The 20,129-nt window shown below is 42.3% G+C and overlaps 1 protein-coding gene across 1 annotated transcript in view; it reads right to left on the reverse strand.

Annotated features, from left to right (window-relative positions):
- The window catches only part of LOC122554608 (procollagen galactosyltransferase 2-like), a 173,640-nt gene that overhangs the window by 56,688 nt on the left and 96,823 nt on the right, over positions 1 to 20,129 (reverse strand). Inside the window, exons 2-4 of the mRNA XM_043699912.1 lie at positions 14,395 to 14,505; positions 9,172 to 9,289; positions 7,152 to 7,286 (exon numbers count right to left, since the gene is read on the reverse strand). Of these exons, the coding sequence (XP_043555847.1) occupies positions 7,152 to 7,286; positions 9,172 to 9,289; positions 14,395 to 14,505 (364 nt within the window). The remainder of the gene's footprint in view (positions 1 to 7,151; positions 7,287 to 9,171; positions 9,290 to 14,394; positions 14,506 to 20,129) is intronic.

Consider the following 20,129-nt stretch of genomic DNA (forward strand, 5'->3'; position numbering starts at 1 on the left):
TAACCAGAGTCAAGGAGTGTCTGCAGACATATGCCATTTTGGTTAAGGTTTTGCCAATGGAACTCAAATTGATTGCGCACTGCTTTTGACTGGGGATTAGATTGAATCCGAGAAGACAAGAAGCTGAAATTTTTCATGAACAATAGTGATTTGAAGGACTTTGTGACTGAGATTGCTGAAAGATATGTTGAGCCAGTTTGTAACATTTGCCTTAATTGAATCTGTCATTTAAAGTGTGATTTTTAGTTCTCATTTGACCACAATTCGCCTGCTGACTTCTGTTTATTTATGTTGTTTTCTGGGTTTAAGAATATGGATGCTTGTCAAAGATGTTTGTCTGATGGTTGTATAGTAAAAATTCTTTAATAGTGGAAACTTGTGGTCTTCATTCTTTCAGGTCAGTGAATCAAAGAGATTTCTGATTTGTTTGCTAAAGCAAATTACTGCTCTTAATCGAGATTGTCATTAATTAAGCCTCAGATATATTCAATCCTTTATCATTTACATGGTAGAGGATACTGCAGCAATTGCTATCCACAGCATACAATATGTTTCAAATCATTTCAGCAGCATCAGGAAGGATTAACCAGGACTGGTAGTAAAGAGGGGCAGAAGCTGCCCTATTCAAAGGTGGATATGGATAGCTGCTAACTTTTATTCATTAATGTTGACTGGTTAATACTGCCCAAAAAATGCTGATCATCCATGAAATGTTGGAAGTTGGCAAGTACATTATCAGTAATACATCTCATGTTTTTAACACATCTGATCTCAAGGAGAAAGGTATTGTTAGTAAACGTGAAGGACAAGCTGCACTGGTTGTGTCAAGCCTGCTGGACCAACTTTCCTCATTCCTGAAGAAGGGCTAATGCCCGAAACGTCGATTCTCCTGTTCCCTAGATGCTGCCTGACCTGCTGCGCTTTTCCAGCAACACATTTCCATCTCTGATCTCCAGCATCTGCAGACCTTACTTTCTCCTATTCTAGTTGCTTAGCAACTTAAATGAAATGAAAAGGTTACAAACCTTTGGAAGTGTATGCGCCAACCATGAAGTGAAAAACATACTGAGGAATATCTCTCGGAACTCAATAGGAATGAGCTGTGATGGACTGGGTTAATGTGATAGCAGTTCACTTCGAGAACCTGGATTCAAATCCAACTCTGGCTGATTGACTGACTGCCTTGCTTTGCTTGCTATATGGACTGAAGTGAAATTAGTTTGTGCAATCTCAAGAAATATCCTATTGAGTGAGAGACTATTATTAGCTATTGTTACGATTAACAACTGATTGAAGAGGGATCAAGAGTAATTGGTCTGGGAATTAAAAGGACCAGGTCCTTTATAGGATCAAAGCAGGTAGATGTGGATGAGATACCAATTAGATTGTTTTATCTGCGAGGAGTAAAAGTTCATAATAGTGATATGTTCTTGCGAGGAGTAAAAGTTCATAATAGTGATATGTTCTTGCGAGGAGTAAAAGTTCACAATAGTGATGGCTTTCTTCTGTCCCCAGGATCAAATATATGTTACCTTTACATCTATCCTCTATTGTACTTGAGCAGGATATGCAGATGTAAATTCCTGTACTTTTTACAGTATACCATGTGATTGTAGTCTTATCTACATTGGGGAAAACAAGTTGCAGACTACACACTGGCTTCAACAAATGTCAAGCCCATTTCAAATACAGTGCATCAAACAAGTAAGCTATCCCCAAACATTCTGAACTTAATAATAGCTACAGCTAATGCTCCAGACTTACCCAATACAGACTGCCATACAAGGACCATCAGGGATGCCATGGTGATCTATCAATACCACAACAGCCCTCCCAAGACTGAGTGTGACCTTCCTATCAGTGACAACTGATTACCGTTACTCAAGAAACATGTTAACATCAATTCTGCACAGTCAATCAGTCCACAGCGAGAATGCTAATATGTACCAGCCTATTACAAGCATAATAGCCTGACAGATGAGCAGTAATGTCCTGCTCATATGGCAATCCCTCACTATATAAAACTACCTCCTTCCCCTGTTCCAGTCATGGTAAAGTAGACTGACTGAAATGTTGGGACCCACCAGTTCTCATTTAAGGAGCTCATTTAAGGTAACTTTTTTTAGAGCAAACTATCCATTGAGGAAGACAAATTACATGGACTTTATATTACTGCTTTATGAATACCGTCAAACAACACTTATCATTAAACTTCTCTGAATGTCTCAGGAATATGAAGTTTGGGATTTTTCTGAGGAATCTTCCAATCATAGTAACTTATGCTTTTAATGGTAAAGTATGAGAGACTATGAGCTGATTGGTTCTGATACATCAACTTGGCAATGAACATGGGAACTTATCTTCTTAGGGTCTGAGTCAGCAAATACAGATTGGCTGCATGGACAATTGGTGCAACTATGCAATGTAGAAGTGTCACGCAGAGTGATGTAAATGGCCAGCTATCGTCTGAAACCTAGCACTGGCACTTCGTTGGCATGTTGCGATGCTGAACTAAGAATAGTGCCATGCGGTGATCGAGCAACCACTCCATGCAATGACTGTCATTCCAGGGGAAAAAAAAAGGAAAGATCAAAGAGTAATTGATACTCATTTGCTGATCCCACCAAATGGTTCCCTTTCCCACATTCTGATTCGATTTACGATTTATTCTAGTCTTTAGTTAAGGAATATGTTGCACTTACACAGTGCCATTCATAACCTCAGATCACCCAAAGTGATTAGTAACAAATTAAATATTTTTTGTGATGTAAAGTCACAGTTGTACCTTATAGAAATATAGGGCACAATTTACTCAAGGCTAACTCCAAGAAACATGATGTGATAATGACCTATTCATAGCATCAACAGTTGCCCTAATGGGATTATGTTGTTTCAGTCAATGGCAAGAATGTAGCACTTGCTGTCACATGGAATAGTTGAGGTAATTAACACATGATTTGGATATACTGGTGTTGGACTGGGATGTACAAAGTTAAAAATCTCACAACACCAGGTTATAATCCAACAGGTTTATTTGGAAGCACTAGCTTTTGGAGCGCTGCTCCTTCATCAGGTGGCCTGGTGCTGTGAGATTTTTAACTTTGTAATTAATACAGATGGCTTGAAGGAGAGGTTAGATAGGTAGATGAAAGAGAAAGGAAAAGACGGATATGTTGATAGAGTGAGATGAAATAAGGAAGGAGGACGGTCATTGTGAACAGAAACACCGCTGACCTGAACAGTTGCAAAATTCTATGAACAACTAAACTGGCAACAAAATCTGAAAGCAACCAATAAGGAAAGTAAGCACTAGGCTGTGACACTGGTGTAAAACCTTAACTAAAAGGGGTGAATGGCCACTTTCTGCACCGTAAAGGTTCTGTGATACTGTGAGTGCTTTACCTCGACTAAAGCTGTCCCGGGACCAGATCTAAAGAGGTATGTTATGTCACAACGGTATTGTGGATATCTAAAAGAATCCACAATATTCAAACTTGCCCTTACTTGGTCTAATCTGCACATTTGTGGTTTCACAAATTTAGCTCAACATAATCATGCTGCAATGGAGACAGCTGATGACTGAAATGGTCAGCTGTCTCCATAAACCACACGTGATCGAATCCTGAGCCAACTCCATTCCTGCTCCACAAAAGTGTCGAATTCCGGGATCAGAGGCAGGACTTAGGACTTCCAAAAACTTCTGCTAGTAACATGGCTCCTATCTCCACAAATTCCGCCTGACCTGAGAATTTCCAGCACTTTCTTTTCAACATGTTAATTTGATTCAAGAAATACTGTTTTAAATCATCAGTAAGAATTGAGCTCCATTTGCTGGTAATCTAATCTATTCTTTCTTTGGTGGAATGACACTTGTTAAAAAAAAAATCAGTCATGGTCTCTGCGTATGTTCAGAAAACATTGGTTCACAGACCATGATATTTTTAATCCTTACTGAAATATCCGAATATACTGCTCATCAAGATTTACAATACACAGAATTGAGTTTCAGTTCATACAAAGTGCAGGATTGCCATTAAATGGACTTTCTGAAATAGTGGAAAATAGCTTTGAATTAGACTGGGTGTTATCTGGACATTATTGGGGGAATAGTGGCAGACTACCCATTCCCCAGAAAAACGTAAGGACGGCAGATGCTGGAGATCAGAGTGGAGAGCGTAGTGCTGGAAAAGCACAGCCGATCAGGCAGCACCTGAGGAGCTGGAGAATTGACACTTCGGGCATCAGGAATGAGGCTTGTGGGCCAGTGGGGCTGAGAGATAAATGGGAGGGGCGGGTGGGGCTAGCGGCAAGGTAGCTGGGAATGTGATAGGTAGATGAAGGTGGGGGTGAAAGCAACAGGTTGGAGAGGAGGGTGGAGTGGATAGATGGGAAGGAATAAAAACACGCCAAGAGGGCGGTGCTAGATTGGAAGGTCGGATCTGGGGTAAGGTGTGGGGTGCGGAAATAAGGAAACTGGTGAAATCCACATTGATCCCATGTGCATGCAGGGTCCCAAGGTGGAAGATGAAGCATTCTTCCTCCAGGCATCAGGTAGTTAGGGTTTGGCGATGGAGGAGGCCCAAGATGTGCATGTCCTTGGTGGAGTTGGAGGGGGAGTTGAAGTGTTTGGAAGGGCAGTGGGGTTGATTAGTGCGGGTGTCCAAGAGATGTTTTCTGAAACGATCTGCAGATTAGCGTCCTGTCTCCCCGATGTAGAGGAGACCACATTGGGTACAACAGATACAGTAGATGATGTGTGTGGAAGTACAGGGCAGTGTGTGTTGATGTGGAATGATCTTTTGGGGCCTTGGACGGAGGTGAGGGGGGAGGTGCGAGTGCAGGTTGTGCACTTCTTGTAGTGGCAGGGGAAGGTATATCCCTAGTGGTGGGGTCTGTTTGCAGGTGGCGGAAGTGGTGAAGGTGGTGTGATGTATCTGGAGCTCGGTAGGGTGGAAGGTGAGGACTGGGAGGTTGGGGTGCGTTCCATCCTTGTTGTGGTTGGAGGTGCAGGGTTCAAGGGCGGAGGTGTGGGAAGTGGAGGAGGGCATCATCAACCACTTGGGAGGGGAAATTGTGGTCTTTAAAGAAGGAGGACATCGGGATTTTCTAAGGTGGAATTGGTCCTTCTGGGAGCAGATGTGCCGGAGGCAGAGGAATTGGGACTACGGGATAGCATTTTACAGGAGGCAGGGTGGGAGGAGGTGTAGTCCAGGTAGCTGTGAGAGTCGGTGGGTTTGCAGTAGATGTCCGTGGTTAGTCGGTAGCTAGAGATGGAGATGGAAGGTCCAGGAACAGGAGGGAGCTGGCCGAGGTCCAGGTGAACATAATGTTGGGGTGGAAGGTGTAAGTGAAGTTGATGAACTGTTCAACCTCCTTGTGGGAGCATGAGGTAGCACCAATGCTGTCATCGGTGTAGTGGAGAAAAGGTGGGGAATAGTGCCGGTGTAGCTGTGGAAAATGGACTGTTCCACGTACCCAACAAAGAGGGAGGCATAGCTGGGGCCCATTCGGGTGCCAATGGCTACCCTTCTGGTTTGGCGGAAGTGAGAGGATTAAAAGAAGAAGTTGTTGAGGATGAGGACCAGTTCAGCCAGATGAATGAGAGTGTCATTGGGTCAGCATGAGAGAAAAAAATGGAGGGCGTGGAGGCCTCTGTCATTGTGGATACATGTGTACAGGGACGGGATGTCTATGGTGAAGATAAGGCATTGGGGGCCTGGGAAACGAACATCTTGGAGGAGGTGAAGGGCGTGGGTGGTGTCCCAATCATAGGTGGGGAGTTCCTGGACTAAGGGGGACAGGACGGTGTCAAGGTATGCAGAGATCAGTTCAGTGGAGTATGAGCAGGCTGAGACAATGGATCGACTGGGGCAGTCAGGTTTGTGAATCTTGGATAGGAGGTAGAATCGGGTGGTGCGGGGTTCTTGGACTCATTCCTGATGAGGGGCTTGTGCCCGAAACATTGATTCTCCTACTCCTTGGATGCTGCCTGACCTGCTATGCTTTTCCAGCACCACACTTTCAACTCACTCCCCCAGAAGGAAAGTAAGCTGTGAGCTGACCAACCGAAAGGAGCAGTACATGCACACTCCTCCCCACACCCTCCCAACCTGCAGCCAAAATGCGTTGTGCTTGTGTGAATCATTGCAGAGTCAGACCTGCCACTCTCCACTGGGAAGAAAGTCCCATCCCTCCAATGAGCTGGCTGTCCCAGCAGCGCCACAAGCTCAGTAATGGCCGTTGCTGGTACTACAGGCTAGGTATGTGGAATCTGGCCCAAAGTAAATCAGGTATTGCGTGGAAAGTGATTTCAAAATTTTAGAATAATGGGGGTAGACAGGGAAGTGGGTTTTGCAGGCTAAATGGGTGAAAAGCAAGGAGTGGTCTAATATCTTCAAAGGGGTCAAAGAGTGTGATGCTGGAAAAGGACAGCCAATCAGGCAGTATCTGAGGAGCTGGAGAGTCAACGTTTCGAGCGTAAACTCTTCCCACATTCCTGATGAAGAGCTTATGTTCGAAACATCAACTCCCCTACTCCTTGGATGCTGCCTGACTGGCTGTGCTTTTCCAGCACCACACACTTTGATTCTGATCTCCAGCATCTGGAGTCCCCACTTTCTCCCTATCTTCAAAGGGGGTGCATCTTCTCACTAACGTTAACAAATTCTGATGATCATACCCCCTTTCCTTCTCACTATTTTATAAACTTATTTTAAAAAGTGGCCTGCCCACTTTCACCCAGCTATATTATGGGGTGAGTAATGTATAATCAGGGTCAATTTAGTTTCTAAAAGACTCTATTGGTGCTAAATTATTTATTTACACACGGTAGACTGGCTGCCAAATTTGGAGCCCGCCCACCTTCCGTATGTATAATGGGAGTCGGCTCAGAGGGAGGTGGGAGGATGTGGGGCTGGCCACTTCATATATATTGTGTGCCCACCCAAAGGAAACATACCAAGTGTGGCCATAATATCTAGCCCATTGTCACAGTGAAACTGATGAAGCAGAACTGATTTGGAAGGACCAGCAGGAAGGATGACAAACTATCTGTACACATTGTATTTTAATGATCTTTGTTCGCAAATCGTTAAATCAACAATTTCGACTGCTACAAATGGTTTAGGATTGCTTGTTTTCAAACAACTCACCTGGGGTGTCATCCCGCACCAAAAGTTTGAGTACAATGTGTTAGAGTCCAGCATGGGAGCAACCACAGTCAAGTTTTCAGCTATCATCAGATTCAGTGTCTGCTCATTGGTTAGCAAGTTGTCTGTATCTACAAACTGGAAGAAAAACAAGTTGAGGAACAACATCCAGCCACTTAGGATTCAAGTTAAGACTGTCACACAGCGCTTAACAATGTTAGTTCTCCTAACATAATCATGACTAGTTACCTCTCACCCAGTGATACGGAACTCCTATGTCTGATCTATCAGATTGCACACAACAGGATTTGGGCAAGTAAAGTTGTCCAAGTTAGCTTCCTACCTATCACAGATCTTCAGTCAATCTCCTGAATACACATTCCTCAACCTTTTTTCAGCAGTAAGCATTGCACCTTGTTTTATTTTTAAGTAACCATTCCAACTTGCCAGGTTGCCTTCTTTTTAAACACTGACTGTAGAACTTCTAGTACTACGCGAGGAAATGAATTGTTAAAGTTAGTGAGATGATTGAGACCCTCTGATGATGGAGACGTTACATTTTCAGCCAAACATACTTTCAGCCAAAGTTTGCTAAACTGAGTAGACATATCAGCCAAACATACTTTCAGCCAAAGTTTGCTAAACTGAGTATAACCACAAAACCCTCTGACACCCAGCTTCCAATCCCCCTTCTCCAAATTCCCACACTTCATTTAGAGATCATTTACATGGCACACCAGCATCACAGAAATAAGAAGGTGGCCAGATTCTTTGGTGATTGGTTAGATAATCCATGATTCCCTCAGAGGGTGGTATGTGTATGGAATGAGCTGCCAGTGGAAGTGGTGGAGGCTGGCACAATTACAACATTTAAAAGGCATCTGGATGGGTACACGATTAGGAAGTGTTTAGAGGGATATGGGCCAAATGCTGGCAAATGGGACTAGGTCAGATCAGGTCTGTGCTGTCTGACTCTCTGACTGCCAGTCAAACAGCCTTTCTCACTCCACCCCAAGCTTCAATAACTTTTACAGCCAGCAACTGTAGGCATTCAAAGAAACGGCAAAAAAAAATTACTTTTTAAAGCCTGGAAGACTTCTTTTCACCTGGGCAGCCGAGGGGATTAATCTTGAATTCCTGGAGATTTCTGAGAAGGTTAGTAATTCTAATGATCCAGGCTAAAGTAGATTCCAGCTAACGAGACAAGGAGGGAAGGGAAACAGGGAGTGTTGCAATTGGCTAAAATGTTTCTGGAGTTGGTAGATCAAAGATAAAGCCATTGAATGGCCCAGGGCAGCTGAAGCAGTCTGCTGAGCAATTTGAACATTTTGAGACTCCCTACTCCCTATGGAGGAGTCCAAACTTCTTGCACCACCACTGCCCACCCTAAGCCCTGTGTGCAATGCCAATCAATTTACACTGGAGAAGATGTGGCCAGTCAGGGAGGAGAGAGGGGGAAAGCAAGCTGCTCTTCTCAGGCATGTTCCTATCAATGAGAGTGACTATCCCAGATAATTTGAATAATAGAGATGGATGTTAAAGGGGCAGGCATCTTGCTACAATTGCCTCCAAACGTCCATCAGCACGGATACATGACATGCTGTGGTTAGTTCCAAAAACTACACTGTACCGGCCCAGCTTTTCACCATAACATTCTTGCATGTGGCTCCGAAAGGGAAACTTATTGAGATAACTTCAGACAAGCTGAAGAAAATTGCTTTGAATTCACAACATGCAAATAAGCCATTCAGCTTAACAGGTCTGCCTTTTTGTCCTTCCTTATCAGCAGATATTGGCTTGACAGATAGCAATGTCTGCCTGTGGTGACTGTAGGGAAGTAAATACTGTAGTATATACTTTGATCGCAATACTTATTCATCTTGATCTTTCCAAATTGCTGTCTTCCTTCGTACTAATCTCACCCAATGTGCCCAATTAATCGAAATCTGCCATACCTAATTAATAACTTGCTAATTGTACTGTTGATTCTTCAAAAGAGAGGGTAACCTGAAGCTTCACTCACCAAGATGTAGTCAGCCCACTTCTCCCTCGCAGTTTTCAGTGCCGTTTGCCTGAGTTTCATCACATGTGAGAACCTGGAATTGCTCCAGTGTTTTGGCCCTATTTCATCAGAATAGTACCTGGGAAACCAACCAAATGCTATCGGATCAGTGGGAGCATCAGAAGCCATCCTGGTAGGACACAGTGACAGACCACGAGCTGACATTTCACCACAGGAAGGTGGAATTCAGCTTTGTTAAAATTCACACAACACCAGGTTATAGTCCAACAGGTTTAATTGGAAACACTAGCTCTCGGAGCACTGCTCCTTCATCAGGTGGCTGTAAGGAGCAGCGCTCCGAAAGCTAGTGCTTCCAAATAAACCTGTTGGACTATAACCTGGTGTTGTGTGAATTCAACTTTGGCAGAGCTGCCTTAAAGATATCGAAATATCAGCCGGCTGCATAGTGCAGGATGACTCGCCACTGCCAATGCCAAAGTAACCCCCTTCCCTCACAAATGACAAGGTAGGGTTCCAAACCAAGTCAACCCGCCGTTAAAGTAACCGAAGAGGTCTGAAAGAATACTCAGGTAAGAGAAAGGTTCTCTGTGAGGATTGTGCAGGCAGCAATTCATTTGAAGGGGATAAACAAGGCCTATTGAAATGAAACCAAAAGAGAAAATGCTGGAAAATCTCAGCAGGTCTGGCAGCATCTGTGAGGAGAGAAAAGAGATAACGTTTCGAGTCGAACTGACCCTTTGTCGAAAAAGCTTTGACAAAGGGTCAGTTAGACTCGAAACGTCAGCTCTTTTCTGTCCTTACAGGTCCTGCCAGACCTGCTGAGATTTTCCAGCATTTTCTCTTTTGGTTTCAGATTTCAGCATCCACAGTAATTTGCTTTTATCCTATTGAAATGAATCTGCCTGGGGTTTCCAGGCTGGTCTTGTGACGTGGTGATAGTGTCCCTACCTCTGAGCCAGAAGATTCAGCTTCAAGTCCAACCTGCTCCCACCTGTTATGTGTTATAATATGCCCAAACAGGCTGATTAAAAACAAGTTTTTGTTCTCTTTGGGTATCTCAATTGTGCTTACACACAGTAACTTTCAGCAACTTGCCAAATGAATCAAAGGGTGACTGCCACTGAGGGTCCCCTGATGGAAGTGAAATTGGTGGCAGCATGCTGTGCAGATGTGGGATCTACAACTTACTGCTCTCATGTTCCCTCCAATTAACAAACCTGCTTTAAATTGGGTTATAGTCATTTGTCAATCTTGTTGCTAGGGCTGCCTGTCCTTCCAAAATGATAATTGTAGTTTGCTTCTTTTTTTTAATGTATGATGGGAATTTGCCTGTTTATTACACAAATAGACTGTGCATAAAAAATGCAAGCACATCTCTGTGCAGTTTTAGTTAACAGTGAGGATTTTTAACAAAGTTTAATGAAGTGCAAAGTGATTAAAGAGGAGTAAAACATTAACTGAGCAAGCAGATAGTTTACTCTTACTAGAACATTTATATAGAACAGAAGTGTTGTTCTTTATCTTTTCCTATTCTTAGGGCAAGATAGTTCAAATGTTTGAAATTAATTGATTTTTTTGATTTCCCTCCCTTCCACACTGGTTTTGCATTCACACTGTGGTCATTGCCCATCAGTCTGGCTAGGAAGCAGAGAGATATTCACAAAGTGGACCGAAGCGTGTGCAAGGCTAGCACTACTTAAAGCTAGCCCGTGCCTCAGAAAGGGGAAGTGCATTCTGCTGCAGCAAACGATCACCTTCATTAAGTAGGAATAACAAAGCAGGGCAGATACATGCTCCGAGGTTCTCATCGTAGCACTGAAGGTTTTGATGCATGAGTAGGGACAGGAAGAGAGAACTCCTCTGCCTCAGATCCTCCAGACTGCCAAGAGGATGACTATGGGAGTAGATATCTATCTCTGTCAATGCTAGTAGTCTGGTCTTGAGGACTTGGATGCAGTGCAGGAAGAAGTTTAAGCTAATACAAGTTCTGAGAATGTACTCATTGAATTCATCCTGAAATGAACCAACAATCTATCAGTAACTAACCGTGATTTCTTTCTTGCATTACTTCACACACTTGGCATTTGTGCAGCTTGCCCGAATTGACTGGGGTGTACACACGGCTGTTCTCCACAGCCCATGTCAGGAGACGATATGGAGAATCGTTGCAGTAAATAGGATTGAGGGCATGGTGAGTGGTGGGGCTCAAACCATAGGGGTTGCTTCTCCTTAATCCACCTCTTTGTATCCCACAATGTCGCCCGATTTAAGAAATGATTTATGAATGGTGTGAATGTGTAGCACTTGCTTGCCCCTCACCACAATCTAACCTTATACCATTTTTCTTTCATGTTCTCCAACATTATCCCCTAGTGTCAAGGAAATATGAGTGCCAACAGGTGTAACAAAGTTAAAAATCACACAACACCAGGTTATAGTCCAACAGGTTTAATTGGAAGCACACTAGCTTTCGGAGTGACGCTCCTTCATCTGATGAAGGAGCGTCGATCTGAAAGCTAGTGTGCTTCCAATTAAACCTGTTGGACTATAACCTGTTGTTGTGTGATTTTTAACTTTGTACACCCCAGTCCAACACCGGCATCTCCAAATCTTAACAGGTGTAACAGTATTTTAATGTCCTATTTGCAACCACCAACTCAGGTTCTAACACAGTGTGTAATTTTAGAGGGCAGCCTTTAGAAAATCTTTAGAACATTACATTTGCAGAGATACTGGGCGTTAAGTGGACCAGCAGCCAATTGGAAACAACAGCACAGGTATCAGCTTGTCAGGAGCAAGGTCACATATGTGTCCCTCTTCAGGGAATTCAGCTGAAGACTTGGATGGGCTGTGTATGTAGAAAGGTTGATGGGAAAGTACAAGAAAATTCTTAGTGCATTATCAGGTGTCCCAGAAAACCTGCTATTGAGGAATATAGAGCACAGCAACAACAGAAGCTTATATGGAGGCCATCCTTCCCAGAGTTCAAATGACGGTCAACTCCATGACAGCATTTATGGACCTTGGATGGATGCGGTTGCCTACTGAGAGCTCTTATTCCCCCTCCTCCTCCATTTTTCAGCAGCTTCTCCTGCTCTATGTCACCTCTGCTCATTCTCCCTGTTATGGTGCAGGTTGAAGCAGGTGGAGGCTGCAGCATCCAAGTCTGGGAGCAAATGGTTTGTGCATATAACCCTCATAGGGGGAATGAAGGTTTTCACCTTATTCCCTGCAAATTTCACCAACTTTAAATAGCAGCTTTAAATAAACTCCGGGCTCTTCTACAAACTTAAACAGAGTCAGAGCTAACTTGAAAATAGTTGATGACTAAAGACCAGGGGTACACATGTGCGTCTATGTGTTTCAGACATTAACCCAAGAGACCAGGTTGAAGATAGCAAATCAATGATACACTCTGACTAACTTGATTTGCTAACCTGCCATGCATCTGGCACATGCTTCTATTGCCCTCACCCAATGACACTTGGCATAGACTGTGCCAGAAGTGAGTGCGTGTAACACTCACCTGTTTGTTACCAAAATGGACATTGTAGTCACAAAACTATGGATGCCATGGAGCAAAGGTTTGTGACCAGTGTAAGCTATGGATGAGGAAGATGGTCAAATAAGGAACTTATACAGAGGTATGCCTAATCCACAAGCCAAAATATATCCTTTACGTTTCATTCACTTAAACCTACAACCCAAATTGAGAACAGCCTTTCAGTAAAGGGATGAGCTTCCATTGTGGTTTAAAAACATGAACAATTTAGAGTTAGACCAGTCTTGGAAAATAAATTAAACCTTTTTTTAAAAATTCATTCACAGCTTGAGGTGTTGCTAGCTAGGCCAGCTTTTATTGCCCATCCCTAATTGACCAGAGGGCAGTACAGAGTCAATCACATTGCTGTGGGTCTGGAGTCACAAGGAGACCAGACCATGTAAGGACGGCAGATTTCCTTCTCAGAAGGGCATTAGTGAGGCAGATGGGATTTTCCAACAATCAGCAATAGATTCATGGTCATCGTTTAGACTCTTAATTCCAGATTATTTTTATGCTTGTTTTCTTTTGTTTAGAAGTGTTTAAACAGATTGCATTTGTTTTCTCCCCTGGCAGTTGATTGACAACCTTTCTAACAATCAGTGATGCATGCATGCTATTCAGGCAAGTGGAGGGCTTCTTTCTATAAAAGGATTTGGGGGAACAGTGCTTGTCAGGATATTTCACTGTAGTGGGCGAACACAGAATAGAGGTTTAAGTGATGAGCTTCAAAAGATTTAGCCAACTGATACTGTAAAGTCACAACATCCATAAGCAAATTCTGGTGGCACTCTTCTTACAGAAACTTAAATTTCCGACACTTCATATGTCCTTTCCCAAGCTATGAAGCTCTGACTTTCACGTGAAGAATGACTAGGATTCTCCTGTATGCTAAGTCTGACGACATTATCGATCGGTTAGAATTTGGCAGAGTCTCAGCTCCACTTGGCCCACAAATTGTGCAGCAAATTTGAATTAACCTACTTACCTTTGAATTTTTTGCTGACCACTTCTCTAATTCTGTTGGATTTGACCCTGTACTTTCCTGTGCTGAATAAAGACTGCACCAGTTACCTTTGGCATTCAAATGCAGGTTATTTAGGTTTTACGTTACTCGTATCTCAGCAAGTGACCTCTCACGGGTCCCCATTACCACGTCTGAGACTGCTGCTTCAAAACCGTGTGGTCGTACAGTGACTTAAGAAGCACCCCTCAAAAGTGAGCCTCGTTTAAGTTACCTTGTCAGCATGACCACAGAAGTGAAGTGAAGGGGGTTATGCACTTAAGCAAATTGCTTGTGTACTTGAAAAGAGAACCTAAAAGTAATGCTGACATCTAATATAATAAACTTTAAAGGTACCCTAGCTTGATTTTTCAAAAAGGGAGCTGGGTGGCATTCCCAAACAATACTGAAGAGTAAAAGAGGCTGTAAACTGAAATAAGCCATTTTTGTTTCACTTTATAGAACATTTTTGATGATTAAATAAAGATTTTCCCCCCGATATGTTATTGGATGAAGGCAGTTTCCTCTTTAGTTGCTCTTCCTTTATATTAGAAGTGAATTTTCTGACATCAATTACACTGATGATTTGTTCACAGAAGTTGCTGCGAAAATATATGAAAGCCATCAAACATATATTTTTAAAATTTAAATGGGGGGGGTCTCAATTGAAAGTACTCACTTGGGATTATCCAGTGGTCTCCACTCCACGTAGTGATAGGCCTTCTGAACATTCTTCAGCCATTCCCGCAGGATTGCTGTCGTGTTGTCAATGTTATGGTCTGTGGCAACCCTTTGGGAAGATGCAGAGAAAATTATTGGTAACTGCAGTTGGACTGAATTAGCATTTAAAATCCATGGGTTAGCAAACAAATTGATCTCATGCTAAAGGCAAAAATGAAATAATTTTTCTGTCAACACTGAACAAATAGTTTTGTAAATGAGCTTGCGACTGAACTGTTGTTTATCGAAAAGTGTAATTTAAAATACGTAAATTTAAAGGGATACTGTCATCATTTCCATTTTAAAAACAGCTAATTTTCACAAGGTTCTCACATAGAAACATAGAAAATCAGAGCAGAGCACTATGATCATGGCTGAACAATCAAGTCAGTCCCCTGTTTCAGTTTTCTCTCAATATTCTTTGATCCCTTTAGTCCTGAGAACTATATCTAACTTCTTCTTGAAAATACCCCAAAAGTTTTGGCCTCAACTTCTTTCTGTGGTAGAGAATTCCACTCTCTGGGTTAAGAAATGTCTTCTCATCTCATTCTGTGGCATATCCCATATTCTTACACTGTGACCGCGATTCGGGACTCTCTGGTCATCAGGAACATCCTTCCTGCATTTACTATTTATTTTATAGGTTTCTATGAGAACGCCCCACACCCCCCGCCCCCGCCTCACCCCACCTCCCCCCGCCCCACCCCGCCTCATTCTCTCTCTGTAATGCAACCTACTGAAAGCTATGGAAATGGTATTCTGATGCCAAAGGAATTCATTCAGATAGGACAAGAATTTTGACATGGCCTCAAATTACTCCCACATGAGTTAAAACGAACAAAGACATTCCCAAATTCAGTTTGGGACTATGGGAAGCGGTGGGATTATTTAGATTGCTCTTTTAAAAAAATAGTATGATGATGATGGCTTTCCTCCTGTGCCTTATCTAAATGTTATTTTCATTCTCATGATGTGAACATTACTGACAAGGGTGGCATTTAATACCCATCATTAATTGCCCTGGCTTGTGGCTTTGTGGTTAAGATCAGTGTGGACAGGGGTCACAGACAGGCCAGAATGTGTTAGGGGAAGCAGACTCTTTTCCTAGAATCACACAAATGGATCGGTTGGCATCTTGTGAGAATCTGCCAGCTTCATAGTCACTTTTTCTGACTATTCAGGTCGCTGACCTCCCACAGGGTGGCAGTACAGGAACTGGAATGGGCACCAATAAATACCAGACTAAGGAAAAGAAAGCAGCCTACGTTTCCAATTCTGATCACTGTTCGGTAAACACCATCTCAAACTGCATCAGTGAATCACGGTTCAGGTCAGGATCAGGCTCTGCAGTGATGCCTCAGGGGTCAAGATGCCCACTAATGCACACAGCTTTGGTTCACAAGTGGTAGCAGGAGAGCAAAGCACAGGCAGATTGACTATACGTTGGGAAATGGACGAACAGATCACATTTATGGGATTCCCTTGATATCAAGCCCTCATCCTCATTGAAGAAGCAAGCAATGAGATGCCAAATAATCATCCAAATACTGTGCCAAATTGATACCTGAAGGTGGGACTGCAGCTGCCACTTACCTTCCGGAACGGCTGTCCTGGCTTGGGGAAGGTTACAGATACAAAGTGGGCTGATCAAAGGATGGTGAGAGCCATCATATCTCCATAGACCCCACAGGAACACTTCGGCTTCCCCAAGATTCACATAAATAGTTTGGAGTTTTTTTTTAATGGGACATCTCTTTTCCATCACATAAGTGTTAAGGCAGAAGGAGGCCATTTGGCCCATCATGCCTGCACCAGCTCGTTAAATAAGCATTATTACCTGATGTCAATGTCCTGTTTCTCCCATGCCAACTATTTTTATCCAAATAATCATCCAAAGGCCTCTTGAATGCCTCAGTTGAACTTGCCTCCACCACACTTCCAGTTCCTGCTCACAACTCACAGAGTAAAAAGGTTTGACCTCACTTTACCCTTGCTGCTTTTACAGATCAGTTTAAGTCTATGCTCTGGTGTTCTTGATCTTTTTACAAGCCATGGTACAGTTACAGAGCCTGATCTGTTCTTACTGAGTTTGTGATCAGGGTCATGTTGACCTCATAGTACCCTGATTTCCAAATGAAAGGAGGTCTTTCACGTGAAGCAGGGCTGTGATTACTCGGACATAAACCCCTTCCAAAATGCAACCAGATAGGTTGCTGGTGTCAATGGGAATGAGGACCCCATTGTCAGACATGATGGGACCTGGTACTCCAAGCAACCTTAGCTAGCTGGAGTGAAAGAAGTCAGAGAAATTTTGGAACAGAAATGGTACAGTTTGCTAACCTTTTGCTATTGTTAACCATCATCCAGAAATACATTTCTAAAATAAATAAAAGCCCCATTGTAAATGTAGTATTGTGAATGGACATTACTATGCCACTATTCCTTCATATTTTATTAAACCTATTAATGTCTCAGCCTCTTCAATACTTGCTCAGCTCTGCAATAGTAATGGTCACAAAATTAAATGATGAAACTAAAAAGAAAAATATTCAGCATACTGGCCCCTAATCTGTTTCCCCCATTTTATTTTTGAAATAACTGCACAGAGGCCGGTATCCCATCATCAAGTCACCCTTTATTTACATGTGCACAGTACTCTCGCTGTAGCCAGTCAATTCAGAGTCAATTCAGGAGATTGACTCACTGCGGTAGTGCTTATGTTTATCTCCTGGTGGTGATATTCTTTTTTTTCAAAATCTCCTGGTTATACTTTAAAATTTTTTTTTTCTTTTTATTTATCCCCACACTACCGGCCAACTGCGGTAGTGCTTATATTTGTATCCTGGTCATACTGGTCAGCTAGGACTTCCTGATTGGCTCAGGTTAACAACTCCAATCAAGGATCCTGTAGTCAATAAGATCCACCTGGTTCTAATCACTACAATTTTAGTTTGACTAAAATAGATAATTTATATCTATACTTTAATTCCTGGATTACACTTCCTGGTTTGGAGTCTGTGCATCTCAAAATTCTTTAATCTGTTTGATTGATGAGTCTCCCTTTCACTTGACCCTGTTTATACACACCATGTATATACCCTGATGACTCACATGCCAAATGACTATAAATCTGTTCCTTCCATATTGTCTGCAAAACCCAGGCCAGTAGTTATTGTGCCTGGTAATGAGACTACTAAACCTGAAACAATAACTTGCCTTATCTTCGAGTTTTCTGAATATTTGTCATGCATTGTACAAATAGAAATAAAACTACAAATGGCAGAGGTAAAGGCAACAATTGAAAGAAATGCTAAATATAAAATTTTCAATTCTTTTCTTGCCACTTCTTCTCAGGACTGTGCTGGTTCTTATTAAGGTGCGTTCATCTATTGTTATCGAAGCTAACAAAAGCCAGAGACTGAACCTTCATCTGCCATGTTCTAGCTCAGTACCAGACCTGACATATCAGTGTACTTACTCATTCAGTTGGAGAAACAGTTTGATGTACAAGTTTAGAAGGTCAAATAGTTAAAAACTGTTGCAAACACCAACCTGACCCCAAGGACCAAATTTGCAACTACAGATTTTTATTCTCTCTGCAAAGCAATTTGCAATCCCATTTTGATATTGTAGGAGTGGAATGTCAAAGTCCAGGAATTCCAGACATTTACCTGAACATACCCTCCCTGTAAGGTTACACATCTTTATCCCTTCAGCTCAATGAACTTTAATGCGAATAAACCTTGAAATGATATACAATTGCTTACATATCTAAAACTGCAACACTTCCCTGTGAATGGGTAAAAGCAGTCTTTTAGGGGGAATGTTTAGAATCCTGCAGCAACATGTTCTGCAGAGATTTCTCAGAGTTGCCATTAATTGGACATGGAGTGGAGAATTCCTGACTCGCAGGGTAGAAATTCCTGATGTAAGCAAACCGGCCACTTAACACTATTATTCAGTGACAGCTCATTGTGAATCTGTGCTAAAGCCTTTACTGTCAGAACCTGGTGACCCAGAATGAAAACAAATAGCGTTGATGTTTCTGATCATGTCTGGAGCTAAGTGAGCCCTCAACACTGAAAATAATTACAGATTTAACCACAAGTGTAAAGCTTGACTTGTTTGCCCATCTCAACACAGCAAAGGCTAAATCATGCTGAATGCTATTTATATTTTCACAACACAGTTTCAGTGAGATCAAAGCCATGTTAATTATGATTTCAAGCAATTTTTAAAAATTCATTCATGAGGACATCGCTGGCTAGGCCAGTACTTATTGCCCATCCCAGAGGGCAGACAAGAGTCAGTCAAGAGTCAACTACCAAATACATAATATTCATTATGTACTTGGTAGCTAGAGAGCATAGTTTGAATATAATTAGGTTTACAATACATTAACATTAGGTTCAATTCCGCCTTCATATTCTCACACCAAATGATGGACAACATATGGCCCTCTGATCCCAAGGCAGCTCAGAAGTTGCAGTTTAGAATGCAGGAATGCCTCTCCTCTGTAGTCCAGCTCAGTGGAACTCAGTTCTATTCTTAACTCTATTAATTTCCATTAACAGCCTCTCTTTCTGTCTCCTTTATGTTAACTTGGGCATCTTATGTTAACCACCCGGTGGCTGCCTCTGAGCTGCTTCTGGCTCAGTCCTGCCCCCTGCTGCCTTGGAGGGAACACCACATGTGATGGGAATCTTTACACTGAGGTGGGTCTCCGCCACTTGGGAAATGTTTCTGACTCAAGCTACTTGTCTTGGTCGTTAAAATCTAGCCCACTATCTCAAGCTGAGAGAGGCTGGTCACTGAGTCACTGCCCTATTCAAACCCACCATGGGCTTTTGCACCCGAACACTGTCCATTGTAAAAACCACAAACTTCTGCCTCTGATGTTGCCTGCCTTCATCACTGTCTCAGCCCATCTGTCATTCGTCAACTTAGAGTTCCAAATAACATTTGTCAGAAGACCATACAAGAATGACTTCACTGGTTTTAATGGTAATATTCTGAATTAGACTGACTGGGAAAGGACAAAGCAGAGGTTAACCACAGATGGATTTAGACCTATTGGAAATTAGTTAAAGTAGTACTGTGCAGATACTAGTGTTGATAGATTTTAAAATTTTTTAATCAAAACTTTAAATATAGGCATTGTAAACAGTTTGCAAATGACAATAAACTCCATGTGAGTGTTAGGACTATGAACGGCTTCAAGTGGGTCTCAGTAGATATGGAAATCAGAGCCTCGGGATGAGGAATTGTGTTTTATTTAGATAAAGACATGTGGCCTGGCTAAATATTTGTGCATCCTTCAGATAAAAACACTGATGAAGGTGGAGAAAGTTAAGAGTCTGATTTTTGTAGCACATGCATCTCTAAAGGTAGCAAGACAAAGAAAGGATAGCTCGAGTTATTCCAATGTTGGCCATTCAGAGACATATTGATTATAAGATGATATTTTAGTCTGACCTTGGGCAGACCTCTTTTAGAATACTGTGCCTATTTTTGCTCCGCTCACATAGTAAGAGATATTGAGCCTTTGGGCAGAGTACAAAGGAGAGCCACTAAACTAATTCCTCAAACAAACTATCCGTTCAAGAATAAGCTGAAAGAGTTGGAACTCTAACCAGTGGTGATCTAATAAAGGTATAAAAGATAATGCAGAGAATAGGTAAAGAGTAGTGCTGG

This window comes from Chiloscyllium plagiosum, chromosome 11, assembly GCF_004010195.1.
Source record: "Chiloscyllium plagiosum isolate BGI_BamShark_2017 chromosome 11, ASM401019v2, whole genome shotgun sequence".
Lineage (NCBI taxonomy): Eukaryota > Metazoa > Chordata > Chondrichthyes > Orectolobiformes > Hemiscylliidae > Chiloscyllium > Chiloscyllium plagiosum.